The sequence below is a fragment of the Ambystoma mexicanum genome, chromosome 6p, assembly GCF_040938575.1.
Source record: "Ambystoma mexicanum isolate Mex_15411 chromosome 6p, UKY_AmexF1_1, whole genome shotgun sequence".
NCBI lineage: Eukaryota > Metazoa > Chordata > Amphibia > Caudata > Ambystomatidae > Ambystoma > Ambystoma mexicanum.
The window spans coordinates 50,998,117-51,018,661 of record NC_090935.1 but is presented as its reverse complement, the minus strand read 5'-3'; the positions used below and the strand labels follow the sequence as shown (position 1 = coordinate 51,018,661).

The 20,545-nt window shown below is 48.6% G+C and overlaps 1 protein-coding gene across 2 annotated transcripts in view; it reads left to right on the top strand.

Moving 5' to 3' along the window:
- The window catches only part of TLN1 (talin 1), a 1,223,782-nt gene that overhangs the window by 842,335 nt on the left and 360,902 nt on the right, over positions 1-20,545 (top strand). For both annotated transcript variants that reach the window (XM_069626724.1, XM_069626725.1), the window contains 4 exons: positions 796-885; positions 1,225-1,347; positions 2,510-2,653; positions 3,624-3,785. In XM_069626724.1, the coding sequence (XP_069482825.1) occupies positions 796-885; positions 1,225-1,347; positions 2,510-2,653; positions 3,624-3,785 (519 nt within the window). The remainder of the gene's footprint in view (positions 1-795; positions 886-1,224; positions 1,348-2,509; positions 2,654-3,623; positions 3,786-20,545) is intronic.

Genomic DNA, 20,545 nt, shown 5'->3' with positions numbered 1-20,545 from the left:
TTTTAAAAATAAGTCCTTGGAGAAGGTAATTGGTCTCTTACGGCTGCTCTCAAGCTGCCCTGTACTTTTAGTGTGTTGATTAATGGCATCTGTTGGTGCTTGCCAATGTTTTTGGCACCCATTGTTGGAGATCGCCCCAAGATAGTCTTGTGATCTAATGTATTTTAATGGGGAATCTTTCTAGTAACTTGCATTGGTTCTCCACTGTTTCCAACTGCAGCCAGACCTTTCTCCAGACACCAATGTTTCTGCTTTTCTATGGCTGGGGATGCCCTTGCATGTCCTCTAGTGGTAGAGATTTTCAGAACAACCCTTTTAGAAGGGTTCAGCGAGGGCAGGGGATTGTACAGCCTCCACCTATTTGAATGTTAGTCCCTTCCATAGGTACGCTGAGCCAGTCCCCTGTCCATAATATGGATCAAAGGAGAGGACCTTTGGCTATTCAAGATAGTCGACCACAACATTAATAAATCAGAAGGCTCTGCGGTCTCCTTCACTGGAGGGTCTTCTGGGACTGCCAGGGACACACATCAAAGTTACATCCTCAGTGATGCCATTGATGTGATCTCCCTGGGGAAAGAAGTTGACAAATTTGAGGGAAAAACAGAAATGAGCGCAGACTTGCTGAGTAACAGATCAGAACATCTGTCTTAGCACTGCATATATAGAATGGGTGGAACAATTTTTAAGGGATTTCCTTCGTTGTATCAAACAATTTGTTCAGTACTCACTACTTGTTACTCAAGCGGCAGCTCTTCAGTGTGCTTTGTACATTCAAATGTCTATTCCTTGCAGACGGTACGCGAAATGCTTGAAAACCCAACTGAGGCCGTCAATGATCTTTCTTACTTTGACTGCCTCGACAGTGTGATGGAGAACTCGAAGGTAAGCGCATGCTCTATTTAGTGTGTTGGATGTTTTTTGCTCTCCTGTATATAATACTTTCTCCTCCAGTTGTGGACTGGATGTATTCCCTTTACTTTTGGTCTTTTCTGCTGATTCTGTTCTCCATTCATTACATGGACCTAAGTGGGGTGTTCAGTGTTCACAGCCCTGCCTCAGAATCATTCATGGCTGTACTCCTGTTTAGCTAGTGCTCCTGGTAGTTCTCTGTGCTTCTTTTTTATAATCCATGTTGCCTGTTTAAAGAGCTCTCTAATCGGCATGACTTCATTCACAATCTGGCCAATCTCATTCTATTACATATCTCACTTTCTTTTGCAGGTTCTGGGAGAATCCATGGCTGGTATTTCTCAGAATGCCAAGAACAGCAACTTGCCAGAGTTTGGCGACTCTGTTAGCACAGCCTCCAAGGCTCTCTGTGGCCTCACTGAAGCCGCTGCTCAGGTAACGGCAGAAAAGTGTGTTGGAAGAAGAGGTGAAAGGAAACGCTCTTGATTTAGTGGCTGAAATGTTCTCCAAGGGTTAGGTTTGTATTTGTACCAGTGCATTTCATAATGGGGGTCCCAGTGCTTTCTCTTTGGATACATTTCAGGCTTTAGCGTCAGAGAGCTCCTTGATGGTGACCCAGACCAGATCTACTTCACGGAATAGGTGTTGCTCCATGGATCTAATTTTGATAAGTGATTGGTATTTAGGGTTACAACTTACACAGGGAATGCCTGACTGCCACACTACTAGCCATGTTTGTTGCATTGGCTGAAGCTTGGTTATTGGATCCTTGCAAGTTCGGCTGCTGAATCGGTTGTGAATGCCCCATCAGCAAGATTGAGCAGCGATATCTGTTGTTGAGGTCAAGGATTTTTTCCAATTCCATTTGCATTCCCAGTTTCTGAGTTCACGTTGCGGATTTGAACATTGAAGAACCGTATAATGGTGTATTCTTCAAATGGACACGATTTGGTGGTGGGCATGTTTGCGTATATGTTTGAGCTAATCCTGGCTGGCGCTGTTCAGGGCACACATTTGGCAAGAAAATAATTAGGCTTGGTGGCATCTCTAACCATGCCTTTCAAGATGGGTTTTCTTTGTAAAATTGCTCCTGGGATTGACAAGTACACTGCCAAAGACCTGTTATCTTTGCTTAGCATCCTCTAGTGAATTGACAAGGCCACACAATTCCAGGATTTTGTGGATATCCAGTACCCTTTTCCTCTAGGGCGATGTCTAGGTCTCGGCCTGTCGTTTGCTGGTTGGGTATCGAATTGATTGCTGGGAATTCACTGAACACGTAAGCTGAGTTTTTAAGTAGAATGGATGCTCAAAGACAGATATTTTCTGAGGGTAGAGGTGATGGGCATTCAGAGCACGGGTTAGCTTGATTCGTTTTTAACATGGTCTGTCCTCCTCTTGGAAGAGCTCATACATTGCTGATCAGCCTACGCTAAACAATGTGCTCTTACGGTTCACATTAAATTTAAACAAAGAGCAATTTGGGTTAAAGGGCTTGGATGCTTGTTGATGCCTTGTATGCACTTGTAAGATGAAACCTCTGTTGCTGTTTGCTTTAAACGCACTGATGTTTGATCACGTTACTTGTCTCTTCAAGGCTGCTTATCTCGTCGGAGTATCGGATCCCAACAGCCACGCAGGGCAGAAAGGACTGGTGGAACCCTCACAGTTTGCAAGAGCTAACCAAGCAATCCAGATGGCTTGCCAGAACCTGATCGATCCAGCCTGTACCCAATCCCAGGTGAGAAGGTTTTGCCTGGGTCTATACACCTCATGACTGCGTAGATTGCGCTTGGATCAATTACTTATTGAACAGTGATGGGGTTTCATCTCCAAAACTTTGAGCACTGCTGGAAGACAGTGTCTTATGAATGTTGTGTGTTGTATTACCTTCACAACAATCACCCCAATCTGTACAGTCTACTGAAGTAGAGATTAAATAAGGAGCATTTCCACATGCTGAGCTTGTAATAAATGTCATGTTTACATCTACTGCAGGGTTACATTTCATAACTAAATTGAAATACTTTTTGAACAGTTGGTAAGTCGGGGAGTTTCCGCTGTGGTTGCTGGTATGGTGTAATGGGAGGTGGTGGTATGCTGAATCTGTTGTGACTGGACTGCGAGGCAAAGCAAGATGGTATGAAAACAGATCAGTGACTGGGGGACCATGATCTTGAGGTGACCTGGTTCGCTGGCATTAAAGGTCAGTGAGCAGAGGTCAGATAATGTACGCCTCATGCAAAGCTTGTGAGTGGAAGTTAGCTCATTCATAGGCACTGCAAGAACAGTGAGCTGGAATTGGGGTAACTTGCAGGACCTGCAGTGTCAGTCAGATGGAGGTTAGGTAACTTACAGGCTATAGAGTTAGTGAGAGTTTCCACAGCACTCTAGGGTACTGCAAGTGCAAAGTCGGGTACTCTACAGGCACTGCAGTGTTGGTGGTAGGTGGTCTGGGTAACCAACTACACTGCAGACTCCGTAGTGTGTGCAGTTGGAGCATTTGAGGTCAGTCTACATGCAGTAGCCAATGATGCAGTGGAGTTTGGACATTTCATTTGCATGCACGTGCGTGAGTCTGAAGGTGATGTGCACCTTCCCCCAAGCCTGAAACTGCAGGGTTAGAGAATTTGGATACGATGGGTCTTGGATACAGGCGTAAGAGTGACAGTGCTCATTCCTTTGACCTTTTGTGTGGTTTCTTTCTGTAGGTCCTTTCTGCTGCCACAATTGTAGCAAAGCACACATCGGCACTCTGCAATGCTTGCCGTCTAGCATCTTCCAGGACCGCCAATCCTGTGGCCAAGAGGCAGTTTGTACAGTCGGCAAAAGAGGTCGCCAACAGCACAGCCAACTTGGTCAAGACCATTAAGGTAACTGGTGAACTGAAGACCAGCAGAACATGTGTTCATTGAACTGCTCTGATGCGCTCTATATGCACCACCCTCTCCATTTACGAAACCTTGCTATCAGCCCCTATGTCGGGGTAATTCTTTGTCATCCTTGGTCTCCTAAGTAATGAATACATGGTCCAGCTTCTATCCTTCCTTTCCACCCAAATACCCCTAAGCTTGAATTAAACGGTAATGACTGGATTGTGAGGGCCATTAACTGGGATCCCTGTGCTGTTACCCCCGATAGAGCCTGGGGAGTGTTAAGCGGGATTTGCAGAATGTGCCCTGTTTGTTTTCTGTGTTTATTTCTTTTGGTTATGGAATTTTAGAGAACTCCATAGGCATCATCTTTATTTGCGTGTCACAGCACCCTAAGTGCAGTGACACAGGGAAGACTTTTAGGATCTACCAAGGTTTAAATACCTTCCCTGGGATAACCTGTTTCTCAGAGAATGTAAGGTTAAATTGACTTTACTAGTCTTTTTAAATTCCTAGATCCAGCACACACTATCTTACTATAGAGTGCTAGAGGGGTTACCTAGTATCCCCTGTGTCTAAAAACTCAAGTAGCAGTCAACTGCTACCCTTTCCTATCGAAATGGCTGGTGGCAGTGGTTTTACAACGATTAAGATCGCGGGAGCCATGTTTTTCAAGATGGCGCCTTAAGTCCCTGTCTTCTTTTTACACCATTTCTTTTTGGAAAAGTCCTAGAGTTTGTCTCTGCGTTGCAAACCAGGTTTGGTCCCTTTGTTTCTATGCCTTTGGCGGGCTTCAAGACTGAAGACCGCCTCTGGCGCACAAGTGTCTGGGGTGGGCAGGAAGTAAGAGGTGCCTGAAACTCCCTGTGCTTAGTGTCCAAGGAGACAGAAATGCACTCTGGCGTGATTGCCTGGCAAGGACAGCCACCCTGCTGGGTGAGTGGCAGCTAGGCTGGAATGAATGTGAGAAAACTGTTTAAAAGGCAAGTCTCTTGGACTGAAAGGCAGAGTCGTCCACTGGGACGAAAGAAACGAAGACGAGCTGGAAGAGGACGGCTGCTGCAACTACTGGACCGTTGGTTTGCCCGGTGGAGCCCTGCTGCAGGTCTGAATCGCCAAGTTCACCTCGACCGAGAAGCCCCTTCAAGGACGACTTCTTGCTTTTGAGTTGGTGGGACCAATCAACTCGTAAACCACCTGGATACCATTCTTGGAACTGGTTAGGATTAACCAGGGGGAAGGAGATCAGCTTGTGTGCTTGAAGAACAGCAACTGGAATCGAAGAATTGGCAGTTTGCCAGCTTTGTGACCAGTCCCCGTGCAGTGCAGTAGTCCCCCCGACGTCCTCCCTCTTGTCCCCATGACTGATGCTCAGGAACAGCGAGATCTGCAGGAACTGCCGGGAACCGAAGTCTTCCGCTGCATCTTTTTCTTCAAAATAATGTACTGTGAAAACCCAACCAAGAGAACTTACCTCTCACTGTGAAAGTGCGTACAACTTTGGCAACTTGCAGGCCTAGTCAGCTTGTGACCTGACATACGAACCTTTCTTCTATGAACTACTTCTAAGAACTGTGGCAAAGACTTTTCCGTTTTAAATTCCAGAACCGTTTATAACTATACAAGACATTAGTCCATTGACTTTGGCCTACCTACTGCATTGAATCAACTCCTCTGGTGAACTCAAACTATTTGCACTGTTTTAAAGTAACTGTAATATTCGTTTTATTAACTTATGCCTTTTTGCTCCTACTTCAATGCTATTTGGCTCCTATTTCTAGGGAGCTCAGCTGCCTAGTAATCAGTATTGTAGTATAACTTGTGTGTGATATTGGTTGCCTCATTTAGTGAATGCTTTATAAATGATTGTGTAATAAATTAAGAAGTGTTTTTACCAAGAAACCTTGAGTCTAAATGTCCATCTGAATACTTGTCATTGTAGAACTTTGTGTAACACCCTTACAAGCTCACATTACCTTTTGAGATGAGCCTGGCTGCTCGGCTCACTACCAACTGTGTGGTACAGACTTGTACCAAAGGTTGGTTTTGCTTACACCTGTAGTCCTAGTTGTGTGTAGTGGTCCCAGAGGGTACTGCATGCCTAACAAGGACAGAATTACAATTTTGGCGACTCTAGGGCAACATTTTGGGGACTCCTCAATGTTTTGCTAATCCCCACCTCCCCTATTTTTTTGTTCCTTAATATCTTTTTGGAGGGCAAAGGGGCTGTACTGACTTTTTGAAGTGAAATAAAGCCCTCGGCTTTAGTTCCCTTACTTTTTGCTCATTATTATGGGAACTGGACTATCCCCTATGACTGTCGGTACAGAGAAATTGTTTTTCTTTTTGGAATTTTTGTATTTTTACAATTGCACACATTACCTTCCAGTGAAGTGCAATTAGGTCATTGTGTATCCTTATAACTTATCTTTTGGGTTTTTGGTAACTTTTTATGTGCCAAGGACAAACTGGTGGCAGCAGTGATATTATTACCGTTTTTGTAATGTTTTACTTGTGTACTTCCTAGCACCCAAAATGGCCGTAGCACAACGTTTTTTGCTTGTTCTTTGGCCATATTGTAATTTGGCCTGGTTTCTGCCCTCCCAAGTCAGGAAAACCCATAGAAAGATCATGCACTTGTCTCAGAAAGCACAAAGTGAGCCTTTGTGTGAGCACAAGGGAGGGGTCTGGGACTGTCTAGTCCCCAGTCCACATCCTTGGTGCCAGAAAGTCTGCTACTGGAGTGGATGTGAAACCAGTACTTGTCTCTGATTGGACAGCTACTGACTCTTTGAATGGCACAGATCCTCATTGGTGGGCCTGGACTTCCTTGCAACCCAAATCTGAATAGGAGGATGACACCTGCAGCTGTTCTTCAGATGTACGTTGGGGCCAATAATCCTTCGACGAAGAGCATCCCAATGATGACATGAGGATGACTTCTGCAGGGGACCATCATCCTCTCCCCTGAACTGAAAGTTGAATCCCTGCTCCTTTGCAAGATCTTTGAAGACCCTTGTCATTGCTTCAATCCTTGGTCTAGTGGGACCAGCTAGTCTCGATGCCTATTCGAGGTTGCACCAAGAGCTTTTGGAAGTTCCCCTGGACTGTCAGGTGGACTGGCGAGTGTTTTAAGTTTTTCTAAAGTCAAACGGGTGTGGAACTTCATAAGACTTATCTCTTGGTATTAGTGACCCAACTCTTAATATAGGCTTGTACGGTAGAGTGGCTGAGCAGGCTTATTTTAGGAGTGAGTTATGTGAGCTGTAGAGCAGTACACACAGATATCCAAGTAGACACTTACTTAAAGTTCTATTAAAACATATTTATATATACACAAGGTACACATCTAAATATAAAATGCGGCAACTAACAATAACATTCAATGTGGGGGAGAATTTTCATTTCTGTGCCAATTCCCTTTAATCTTAGAGACCCCCAGCTATTTTGCTGGACTCTGGGCTTTTTATTTTTAATTCCTGAGTGGGAAATTTTTCTCTCATGTTTTTCTGAATAGGATTTTTGGTTTCATATTGTTTTATGGAGTCTGGTAAACTCCATAGGAATCTTTGTGCCTTGAGACACAGCACCTTTTGTACAGTACCACTAAGAAGTCTGTTGAACTTCTCTTAATGTTTAACTACATTTTCGCGGGTGAACTACTGTTCCCAAGAATAGTAAGAGGACTCCTGTCTCTTACCTTTTTTATTTTGTGGGGCCAGCACACCCCACCTTATGTGGATTGCTTGGGTGTTATATAGTAACTCCTTCATCCCACTTCTCATGTAACATTGTTACGCTATCTAACTTGAATGGCAGGTGGCAGTAGTTTATTTTTTACTACATTTGTGCCATGTATCTGCAGGCTGATTTCACAGCTGCACTACGGCACCCAAGGGTCACCATTTTCCCAAAATGGCCCCTGTCTTTTTTCGCCATTTCTTGTGAGTTGGTTCCTTCTGGGCATTTACTCTGTTTGAATCTGGTTTGGGTCCTTTCTGCATTTTGTCTTTGGTGGGCTTAAGCCCTGAAGCTCGCCCAGGCTGCAGTGTGTCTGGAAAAGCAGGAAGTGAGGGAGGGTCCTGAAACATCGCTGTCCTTTGTCTTTAGGCGTGCCTGAGGGAAACCAGTTCTGATTGGCCGGCTGGCTGTCCGAGCGGACAGCCAGCCTGCTGGGTCATTGACAGCCTAGGGCTGTGAATGAATGGGAACTCCATAGTCTATGGTTGAAGTTAGCTTCCTACAACTTTTGGGCTTAGGAGAGGTTGCCCCTGTGTGCTCCCCTGTTCATATTTTCTTTATGTACTTAAGTGAACTACAGTTCCCAAGTAGTAAAGAGGGATTTTCATTCTTCTTTACTTTTGATAGTGTGCCAGCACACCTCACGTTATGTTGAGTGCTGGAGGGATGCCATGTATCCCCTTTCTTATACCTGCGTCGTGGTTTTTATACGGTCACTCTCAACGCAGAGATGACCCCTGCACCCAAGCATGGTGGTGCACAACAAAAGACTTTACAGGTTCAACTTTAGTGTGGGCTTCACTTCTATCATCCCCTACATCAAAATACCTTCTATACCATCAATCGGCTTGGAACCAGGCCGGTGTATAGTAAGAACATATAGTTTTTGCAAAGAATCATAGGCAGTCACAAAAGCATCAACCACCAAGGCTGTGGCACTACACTATCGCCAATACAAATGTCTTGCACCAGTTGGCTAAAATTGGTTTAAAGGACTTTCAGTTGCTATAAGACACAGGTAACGTTTTGAAGTTGGCTGTCATAATTTACATCTGATTTCTTGCAAATTAACTAATAGGAAAAATACAAAACACGGTGATTGCTTAGTTTGGCCCAATACTCCTTTCTTCCAGCCACCCCCACCCTCCATGCATCAATTAGATATGACCGCTCTGATCTGAAGACAAGGTACAGGGAGTGGGAACACAATGGAAAATCTTTTTGGGTTTTATATTTGGTAAAATGCAATGTTTTAGCATTCTCATTTGGGATACCAGGGAATACATAGGGAATTTCGTTTTTCACCACTCCTACAATGAACATGCAAGGCTTTGGGATTCTGGTTTGGACTAAAAGGAAACATTTGTTTGGCTCAATTTGTCTTCAAATGGGATGCAAGGGGTTTGGCTTTTCGTTTTGGGGACACTAGCACATTCAATTGAACAGAAGGGTTACCCAATTACATTAGACTAGAGATAATCATATGTCAATTTCGAATTATGACTAAATATCACCCGTGATAAATGACCCTATGGGAATTAATATTTTTTGTTAATTGTGCTAAGGAAATACACATTTTCACCCCCCACCCCCGCCCCCCTAATGTAGAGCACCCACCAATGCAAAGGTAGGGGTTAAACACAGATTCCAACACAATTCATTGTAACTGGATAGTGTTCTTCTATAGAGAATTCATTGGGGTAACCTTTTAGTTGAATATGGACAGGGTCTACCCATAGTTGAAGGGAAAGGTATTCAGGCAGGTAGCTCCCCACACAATTGAAAGCTTTGGGGGTGTATCTACTTACATGGGCGATCTGTTCTTAGCTTAGTAGGCCCGCCAAATCCTAGGACCCTCTGTTAGGCAAAGTTTGTATGCAGTACCCTCTATGCAGGACCACTACACACAACGCTGACTACAGGTATAGGCAACCCAACCTTTGGTGTAAGCTTGCACTACACAGTTTTGGTAGCGTGATGAGCAGCCAGGCTTATCTCTTTTTCCCAGCTGAGCGTTGAATTGTTCCTCGCGCTCCTAGCGCGGTGTTTGTCCCTGCTCCTGCTCCCCCCCCCTCCCACTTCCTGGTCTTCCTCTCCCTCCCCACCTCCCTGCCCGCCCACCCCCCCCTCTGATTGGCTGTGTGCCTGCCTCCCCTCTGGCCTACTCGACGGCCGTTCCCCGCGCTCGCTTCTTTTCCCCAGCTGAGCGTGGAGAGCGGTTGCCGGTGGCCTGAGGGGATCAGCAGGCCTGGGAAGCCCTGCCTGGGCCTCCGTGAGTGTGTTTTTGTTTTTTTTTAAAAAAAAGTTGAATTGTTCCTCGCGCTCCTAGCGCGGTGTTTGTCCCTGCTCCTGCTCCCCCCTCCCACTTCCTGGTCTTCCTCTCCCTCCCCGCCTCCCTGCCCGCCCAACCCCCCCCCCTCCTCTCCCTCTGCCTATAACCTCCCCCCTCCTGGGCAGCCCTCTGCCTGGCAGCCCCCGCGGCTAAGGGCCCCAGGCCAAGGGCGACTCCTACAGTGCGGCTCCCTGTGTGTCTGCAGGTGTCCGCAGGGGACGCCAGGCGCCAGTTCCACCTGTTCTCCGTTCCCCGGCCCACCCCTCCTACTCCTGGTTACATCCGCATGGGGCCTTGCCTCACTGTATTCACAGCTGTGGTTTACTAGGGTGCTTTTTCTCCCCTCGCAGGATTCTCAATCTTAGGTGGCCCGGTACCTAATATGCATTACTGTTTTTGCTCTGATTTGTGGTATACTAGGGTGCTTTTTCTCCCCTCGCAGGATTCTCAAACTTAGGTGGCCCGGTACCTAATACGCATTACTGTTTTTGCTCTGATTTGTGGTATACTAGGGTGCTTTTTCTCCCCTCGCAGGATTCCCAATCTTAGGTGGCCCGGTACCTAATACGCATTACTGTTTTTGCTCTGATTTGTGGTATACTAGGGTGCTTCTTCTCCCCTCGCAGGATTCTCAAACTTAGGTGGCCCGGTACCTAATACGCATTACTGTTTTTGCTTGCTCTAATTGTGGTAACTTGTGCTTGCCGCTCACTTCCTGTCTGCGTGCTCTCGTTTCGTCTGTCTCCCTCCCCCCCCTCCCTCCCTCCTACTCCATGGTGCTCTCCGTCTCGCCTATCTTCTCTAACTGCTTCTCCATTGACTATCCTGCTCTCCTCACTAAATCTGGTAGGAAAAAGTTTAAAAAGGACATCCTGGTCTCCAACCCAGGCCTCCCTATCGCTGACACCTACACTAATGCCTGCTCTAAGGAAACTCTCACTGACATCCTCTTTTTCGTGCCTTCGCCTGACCTATGGACTCTTCATATGGTCTCTGTGCTCTCTCCTTTCTCCTCCTGTCCCATTAATGGTGGCACCCGTTGGGATGTCCTCTTGGCCCCCTTCCGCTCCTCCAAGGCCATCCTTAATGTCTACGCTAATGGGACCGTCTTGGTCCAAGGCCCTCAGGCCAACCTTCACCTCTTCGATAGACGCTTCCCACACCTCATCAACTTCCTCTCCTCTCCTGCTGTCCCCCCTCCTCTATCCTTGGCTACCTTGCCTCTACCCTCCCTCCCTGCCCCCTCTCGTGCTCCTTCTTCACCTCCTTCTTCAATACCTCCGCAGGGCGTACCTCTGATCTGTACCCCTCCCCGGAAGTTCTTCAAGGATGGCAGCCTTCTCCACATTGCCACACTAAACACTCGCTCTGCCATCAAGCACTCCTCCAATATCTGTCACCTTCTTGAGGAACTGGACCTCGACGTCCTTTGTCTCACTCACAGCCAGCTCTGCCACCAGCTTTGACACACTCCTACCTGATGGTTACAAGATCCTCTCCGTGCCCAGGCCCAACCGTGCAGGGGGTGGTGTTGCCCTTATCTTCCCTGAGTGGATTCCTGCCACTGTCACTCCTACGCAGACCTACTCCTCTTTTGAATGCCTTGTCTGCCGACTCTCTCTCTCTCCTAGCCATTCCCTTACCGTGGCTACTATCTATCGGCCACCTGGTCAAATTTCCTCCTTCCTCTCTGAGTGGGCTGACCTCTCCTCCGCACTCCTGTCCTCAACCACTCGACTCCTCTTTCTTGGCGACTTTAACATCCACCTTGATGCCTCCAGTCCCCCCACTGGTCTCTTTCGTGACCTCTGCGACTCTCTCTCACTCTCTATTCTCCCATCTGGGCCTATTCACTCTGCTGGGCACACTCTTGATGCTCTGATCTTTTCTGACCTTTCCCTCTCCGTCCCTCTCTCCACTCCTCTCTCCTGGAAGGTTCACTTTCTCCTATCCTCCCACCTCACCCTGCCTACCCCACAGGCAAAGCCACCCTCTTCACTGCCACCCACCTTCTCGGTCATCCGACCCATGAAGCGTGTGTCAGTTGAGGCTTTTGCTGCTACCTTCTCGCCCCCCCCCCTGCCCCTTCGGCTGACTCCCACCCTGACACAGCCCTCTCCATGCTCCACTCTGCTATATCTGTTACTCTTGATATCCTTGCCCCCGTCATGAGAATCCGCCTGAAGCCCAAAGCCAAATGTAACTCCTGGTATGACTTGGATCTCGCCACCCTAAAACGCAAGTGCAGGGTTGCAGAGAGGAAATGGCGTGCTTCATGTTCATCCTCTGACAAACTGGTCTGCCGCCTGCTCCAAAGGCAGTACCGGCTCTCCGTTCTCACCAAGAAGAGAGCCCTTATCCAAGCCCGCATCTCTGCGGCATCAAACAACTCCGCCGAACTCTTTAAAATCTGCAAGGAGCTGGCCAACCCTGTTGCAGTCTCTACCTCTCCTGTCCCCTCCCAGGCCCTCTGCACTGCACTGGCCTCTCACTTCATCTCTAAAACTCAGGACATCCTGTCCTCGCTCTCCTCCTTTCACCTCCCTCCCTCCCTCCCTACCCGACCCTTCCTCTGGCCCTTCTGCGGTCACCCCTCCTCCCTCTTTCTCTGCCTTTCCACCTTTCTCTGCTGACGAGGTTTCCAGACAAGTCCGATCTATGAAAGTCTCGTCTAAACAGGTTCACCCCTGTTCCTCCAAAACTATCAAGGACCACATCGACTCCCTGGTTCCTGCCCTGGCTGACTTTTGCAACCACTCCTTCGCCTCTGGAGTCTTCCCTTTCCCCCTCAAGCACTCCCTTGTGCACCCTCTTCTCAAGAAACCCTCTTCCGACCCCTCCTGCCCGGCTAACTATCGCCCTATCTCCATCACTCCCTTCCTGGGCAAGCTCCTGGAGAAACTGGCCATCTCCCAGCTTAACCTCCATGCTGAATCTGTTGGTAGTCTTCATGACCATCAATCTGGCTTCAGAGCTGCCAGAAGCACGGAAACTGCTCTCCTGAACATCCGTGAAGACCTGCTCTTGAACCTCGATTCCAACACTCCGTGTGCTCTCATTCTGCTCGATCTCTCCTCTGCCTTTGACACTGTCAACCATGCCATCCTGCTCAACCGTCTCCGGGAAAACCTGGGTATCACTGGTCAGGCTCTGGCGTGGTTGACCTCTTTCCTTTCAAATCGACCCTCCCAGGTCCAACTGGGGTCCTTCCTCTCCGACATCTTTTTCTCCACCTGTGGTGTCCCCCAGGGATCTAATCTCTCTCCCTGGCTGTTCAACCAGTATCTGGCACTCCTTGCCCACCGCATCGCCGCTCTCTGCCCTAATTTCCAGTGCTATGCGGACGATAACCAACTCATCTTCAGGCTACCCTCAGCCTCCCCCTCTCCTTCCCTCATCTCTGACTGTCTGTCTGCTATCCAAGAATGGTGTGCCGCCAATGACCTCTGCCTTAATGCCAGTAAGACTGAGATCCTACTCATCGGTACTCCCACTCCCTCCTTCCCTGTAGCTCTCTGGCCTGCCTCCCTTGGCCCCCTCCCTGCTCCTACCTGCAAGGCAAAAAACCTTGGGGTCATCTTCGACTCCACACTCTCCTTCTCTCCTCTTATTTCTGACGTCGCCAAGAGGTCACACTACCAGCTGCACCTCCTCAGAGGTATTCTTCCCTTCCTCTCCTTCCCCCAGAAGCTCACTGTCTCCCGAGCCCTGGTTCTCTCGAAGCTGGACTACTGTAACAGCCTCTATCTTAATCTGCCTGCCTCCACTCTCCGCCCTCTGCAACTCATCCAGAACAGAACTGCGAGACTTGTCCTTGGCCTCAAGCCCAGGGACCGTATCTCTCCAGGACTGAAATCTCTACACTGGCTCCCAGTGGCTGCGAGGATAAAGTTCAAAACCCTCTGCATTGTCCACAAGGCCTTCTGGGGCCTGGGTCCTAAATACCTTCAACTCTCTCTTCCCAAATATCTTCCTTCCCGAGCCCTTCGCTCATCCGCCTCCAATTCCCTCAGGGTCAGCCGCTTCTCTAAGCAACGAGCTGGGGGTAGATCTCTCTCCGCGGCAGGGGCCTCCCTCTGGAACAGCCTTCCTGCCTCCCTGAAACTTGAGGAGAACCATCTCCGGTTCCGGAAGCACCTCAAAACCTTCCTCTTTGCTTCTGCTTTCTCTCTCCCTCTCCCCTGCTGAACAGCTAATTTAATTCCTCACTGAAACTGCACTGATCCTGCAACTGGACCACTCTAAACGGCCTCGGCCCTGGGCCCTGCCACTCTCCACTTGCACTGATGCCCTGGAACCCCTTTGCACTGCGGGACTGTCTCTGTATCCCTACAGCCCCCCCCCCCCCCCCAGCACTTGTTCTGCACTTACCTCACACTTGCCACCAGCTGGCCCTATTTATTTATTTATTACGTTACGCCACTTACCTTGTACTGCACTTCCCCCCCCCTCCCCTTCCCCTTTTCCCCCTCCCCCACCCCTGCACTTGCGCGATCTGAATGACACCTGGCCTAGTAAGATCGTTGTCTGTCTCCCCTTGTCCCCCCCTCCCTGCCTCGTCGCGCCTTGAAACACGTGTATAGGCGCGTTACAAATACCATATCATATATCATATCAGGGAAATGTGAGCTGTAATGGAGTTACACAAAGATTCACAGTTACAGGTATTCAAATAAACTCTTACACTCAAGGTTACTTGCATAAGCAATTATTAATTGATTTATCAGTCAGTTATAAAGCCTTCTTCAGAACAGAGAAATAGAATAGTAACACACAAATACACTTCAATACTGTACACTGAGTTTCTGAATCAGAAAAGACCCCTTTCGGATGGCCCACAGACACAACTTACACCCATAGGTGACTTGAATAACTAAGGGTGCTGGGGACATTAATATCGTACTGTTGGCATTCAGAACACTCTTCAAAGTTGGTAAAAGGCGAAGGTTATTAAAACACAGAGACCACAAATATTCTTAAGTAGGCAAATACTTTTGGATCCTCCAAGAAGAGTCATACAATTCAATAGGCTAAGCCAAAGTCAATGGGCAAAAGTCTTGTAAAGGATGAAGCACTTCTGGTAAGTAAATGGAAAAGTATTTGCACAATTTCTTAGGAGTCTTTGATGAAAAGAAGAATCAAATGTACGGCCACAAGCCGATTAGACTTGTGAGTTGTAGAAGTTTGAAGCAACTCTACAGTAAGTTCTCTTAGACTTGTTTTACAGTACCTTAGACATCAAGAAAAGATGCAGCTGATGAATTCTGTTCCTGCGCAGCTCTGCAGATCTCACTGTTCCTGGGCCTCCATTGTGGGGAAAAGAGGGAGGATGTTGAGGGACTCCTGCAATGCACTGGGATGGTCAAAACTCGCAACGAACAAACTTCACTTTCAGTTGCTTTTCAGTGTTTCACTCCTTGAGTCTACCGCAAATAGCAACACTGCGGTTCCTGGCTATCAAGATGGACTTTCCTTGCTTCTGGAATGCACCCAAAGGTGACTGGCTGGCTGTCCTTGGAGGACAGCCACCCTGCTGTGTGAATGACAGCTAGGCTGCACATGAATGTGGAACGACTTGCATAAAAGGTGAGGACTTTTGAAAGGAAGGCAGAGTTGACAGCTGGATGAAGGAACCAAAGAAAGAAACTGGAAGAAAAGCTTGCTGCACCTCCTGGACCGTTGGTTTGCCCATTGAAGCCCTGTTGCAGTGCTGAAGCTCCTAGTTGACATTGACTAGAGAAGCCCGGAAAGGACGACTTCTCCCCTTGGGTTGGTGGGACCAATCGACCCCAAGACCAACTCGACTGAAACCCCTCTGTGCTGGCTGTACTTCCATTGCTGCTGCTTGAACTACAATAGGAACAGAAGCCAGCTGGAACCATTTCTTCAGACATAAGGTACTGTGAACTAAGGGGTACTTACCTATTGTTTGTGTAGCTTGCTTGCTGTCAGTTGAAACTTGAATTTGCTGCCTTTTGCAGAGTTGCTTGCAGCTTTGCCCTTCACACGCCTCCCAGCTTGTGGCCCACCAGTGATATCTTTTACAACAAAACTCACTTTAACATTGCGCAAGACTTTTACCTAATTTCCAGAAGTGCTTCTGCTCCCCTAGACTTTGCTCAAATGACATTGGTTGTCCTGGCTCCCCTGACTTTGTGTTTAACTGTCCCTCCAAAAAGTAATACTTACTTTATTTATATAGCTGGGAAATGGTTAATCTACATTGCATTGGGGAAGGTGTGGGGGGGAGGGTTAAAAGTGCTTACCTGTCTGAGAAACTTGTGAACCAATGTTTCATTCCCTAACCTTTTCCTTTTTGCCACAACGTCATTATCAGTGTGAAAAGTGATATATTAATGTCCACAGTGTCCTAGGTAATGAAGTAACCTCAGAGTGCTGGAAAATCTGTGTGCCATCCCACAAGGTTATCTACTTTATTGAACTGAAGGAGTGCATTTTTATGTGTTTTTTTTCTCCAGCATTGGATCTTACATAGATTCTTGAATATTCCCCGTCGTCAGAATGGGAATTCTCAGTTATTTAAATGATTTTAAAATATATATATATTTCTGATGTTTGTTAATCTGCTTAGAATCACATGCTGTGCATAGGTCCGACATCCAGTGGTCACTGCGGAGTATTGCATTTTGTTTTTCGTAGTCGAAAAGGGGACGTCGACCAGGCGTGTCTGAAACACTATCCCTATAGTGACGTGCGTTGTACCCACAATCCCTCACGCGTCGAGGTCCCTCAGATTGTTTTTTTCCGCCCAGCTTCTGGTCGCCTTCACGCGGAGCTCCTCGAGAGACATTGCAACCCTCGACCTTTGGTCGTTTCTTCTACGAAGATTAATACAGCACTCCCTCGACGCAGTGTAGCTGTTCGCCGCCGAGCAAAATCGTCGACGGAGGGTCGAGCGGAGGAAATCTTCGGCGCTGCCGAACACGTGGCCTGGCCTCGCTGGCCACATACAGTAGGGAGAGTGGGGTCGTGGGACATCTCTGGGTCTTTCTGAGAATGCCTTTCCCTTTCCCCTTCCTTTCCCTGGGGGTGTTTATCGCGATTTATTGCCTCTGCTATGGAGAGGACACCATTTAGGTTTTGCCCACTTTGTAAAGGCAAATTCACTTGGAAGGACAAGCACTCACGGTGTAACCGCTGCTTGCCCCTCGATCACAAAGAGGAAGGGTGCGCGGCTTGTCGGCTTCTGAAGCCTAAAACTCTAAAAGACCGTAGGGTTAAAAGGTGGGCGGCCTACGCGATGTCGAAGGCCGAAGGTTCATCCGCCGCTGCTACCACCGACAGTGACGAGGAACGCGATGACACGACCTCCGCCACGGAAGTCGAAACCCCCTCTAAGGAGCGCTTACGCGCTTCGTCGTCTGTCCCCGGCCCCGACGGGCTCGGCTCACGCCCTGCTTATGGGGATGAACACCCCGGCGACACTGACGCACACAAAGATTCACATAAAGATAAGCACACAACCCATGGCTCTTCTTCGTCTAAGTCGAAGAGAGCTTCGGCGCCCAAGGAGACGCAGGTTCCACCGGCGGCCTCCTCGGACCGTTCGGGTTCGAAGCCCCTCTCGCAACCGCAGCCGCGACCTGCGACTGGGCTTTCGGCAAACAAGGGCGCCACCACCAAACCATCGGCCGGTGCGCATCAACAGAAGGCGCAGACCGCCGTACAGCGCTCGATACCCATAGCGTCGAAAACTCAAGCTTCCGCCGACAAGAATGTCGCCGATAGCTTAGCCAGGATCGTTGTAGCCGACGCCCAAAAGCGTACGCCGAAGATTTCGTCGAGCGTTACGCATAGATCAAAGGATACGCCGAAAACACCCGAAGGAAAGCAGGGACTACCCCCTTCAGTCAGGGAGTCTCCCGACACACCTGAGGGTTTTGAGGAGGGCGACGGGACACTTTCCTCGACGCTTTGGGAGAGGTCGAGCCATTTCGAGGTAGACAACTCGAGTTTTCCCCCGCTAGACCGCTCTGGGGTACCCCATGGAACTATGGAGAGACTCCACCTCTGTATGGAGAGGATGGAAAAGTTTATGAGTACCCAAGCCCCTCTAACTCTCAGAAGAACTAGAGAAGGGCCTCAAGACGACCCCAGAGCCAAAAAACCGAGGCTGGTCGATCCCCTGCTGGACACAGCCTCAGACTTCCAAGATGTATATGACCTCACTGGGGAGGAACAATACTTCGAGGAAGAAGATGATTTCATGGACAACGAAGGACAGAACCAGGAGGAATGTCTAGAAGACAGAACAGACATTATAGAAGAAGGCTTCGGGATTAGCCCAGGAGAAGGACCTTCGCACCCCTGGCAATCACCATCAGTGTGTTCCGACACTGATGCCCTAAATCTAACTCCTCCGGATAATTCTCCAGTTAGGAACACGTCTCCAATTGACGATCAGCCTACTTTCAATGCACTGTTGCGCAGAGCAGCAGCGCATTTCGAACTGGACACGGGAGAACTCTCTCCAGAATTAGACTTTGTAGAAAGAGTCATTAAAGAAAAACCCCCGGTCAGCCAGACCATTCCACTCCTCGCCTCAGTTAAAAGGAGGATCACCCCGTCGCTGTCCACTCCCGCATTGATCAGAGGGGTCAATCCACGGATTGAGAAACTTTTCGCTCCTTCACCCTCAGACCCGCTCTACATTAGGGGACATTCCATACCGGACTCCCTAGTTGTATCTAATACTAGAAAGAGGGCAGGGGTACCACTTTCCACCAGTGAGGCACCCCCTGACAAGGAGGGCAAGAGGCTATATGCCCTTGCAAAAAGAGTTACTTCCTCGGCTGCCTTCTCAGCAAGAATTGCCAACAACAATTCCTTGCTTGCGAGCTACGCAGACGCGCAGTGGGCCAAACTGCGCAAAGACGCAGAGGAAGCACCGGAGCCTTTACGTACACGCCTACTGTCGACTATTGGCGAAGGAACACAAGTGAACCATAGCATTGTAAAAAACTCTCTGGACGCGGCAGAAACAGCAGGACGTTCCCTGGTACAAGGAATACTCCTAAAGCGCCATGTATGGCTGCGCAACTCAGGCTTTAAACCGGAGACACAGGCGTCTTTAATAAATAAACCTGTCGAGGACGCCAACCTCTTCGGAAAAGCGGTAGATGAAGCCCTAGAGATGGCCAAAAAAGAGTTCGACACTATCAAGACTCTTGACCAGATCTCTAAGCCCACTACCAGACGCGGCTATGGCAACAAGCGCTTTTTTCGTGGCCAACGGCAACAACAACAAGGTCACCATCAGCAATACCCTGCCACCAATTACCAAGCCAATAGTGGGCAGTACAGCCAAAGAGGCCAACGCCGGGGCAAAGGGAGAGGTCGGGGATCCACCCCCAGAGGCTCCCAAGCCCCCAACAACTCCAAGTGACGCGAAGATTCGCGTCCCCTCCCATGCAACACCGGTCGGGGGCCGGATAACATCCTTTCTTCCTGCATGGGAGGAGATAACGTCAGACCGTTGGGTACTTTCCACCGTAGCCCACGGATACTGTATCGAATTCAACAGTTCCCCATCCTACAGACCCCCGAGGGGACGGCGGTTGACGCCGGAACATCTTGCCATCCTTCTTCAAGAAGTACAACAACTGCTGGAAAAAGGAGCCATAGAGGTCGTGCCTCTATCTCAGGTAACGGAAGGTATTTATTCAGTGTACTTCCTTGTACCCAAAAAGGATCTAACCATGCGCCCTGTATTAGATCTGCGCCCAGCGAACAAGTTTATCAAACCCCAAAAGTTTCGTATGGTGACCTTACAGGAGGTGATCCCGCTGCTTTCACAGGGAGATTACATGACAACATTGGACATGAAAGATGCATACTTTCATATTTCAATGTTGCCAGCGCACAGAAAATACCTAAGGTTCATGATAGAGGGCAAACACTACCAGTTCAAGGTGCTACCCTTCGGTATAGCTTCAGCACCAAGGGTATTCACAAAGGTACTGGCAGTGGCTGCGGCCCACCTGTGCAGGTTGTCCATCCCAGTTTACCCTTACCTCGACGACTGGCTCATAACAGGGGACTCCTACGAAACATGTTTCTCCAATACCCAAAAGACGGTAGACCTTTTGTTCCAACTGGGCTTCTCCATCAACGAAAAGAAGTCCAGTCTAGACCCCAGTCAAATCAAACAATTTCTAGGGGCTCTAATTCAAACAAGGGACGGCCTCGTCTTCCCCTCCAAAGAGAGGGTCCAAAACATGCTGTTTCAGATCCCCCAATATGTGACCGGCCGAGAGGTGACGGTACGCAAAGCAATGCGCTTGCTAGGAATGATGGCGTCGTGTATTTATTTGGTACCTCACGCGCGCCTGCGCATGCGCCCAATGCAAGAGTGGCTCAACAGCCAGTGGTGTCAGGCCAGCGGACAATGGGACGATCTAGTGGTGGTCTCGCAGGCCTTGGTTCTCTCGCTACAGTGGTGGACAAAGGGGAACATGGAAAAAGGAAAACCCTTTGCCACACCCGCGGCGGAAGCCACTCTAACCACAGACGCATCCCTCACAGGATGGGGTGCTCACCTATCCCATCAGACTGCTCACGGAGTGTGGACTCCGAACGTAGCATCCAAACACATCAATCTACTGGAGCTACTAGCGGTATTCAAGGCGCTAAAAGCCTTCCAAGAACACCTACAAGGCAAGACAGT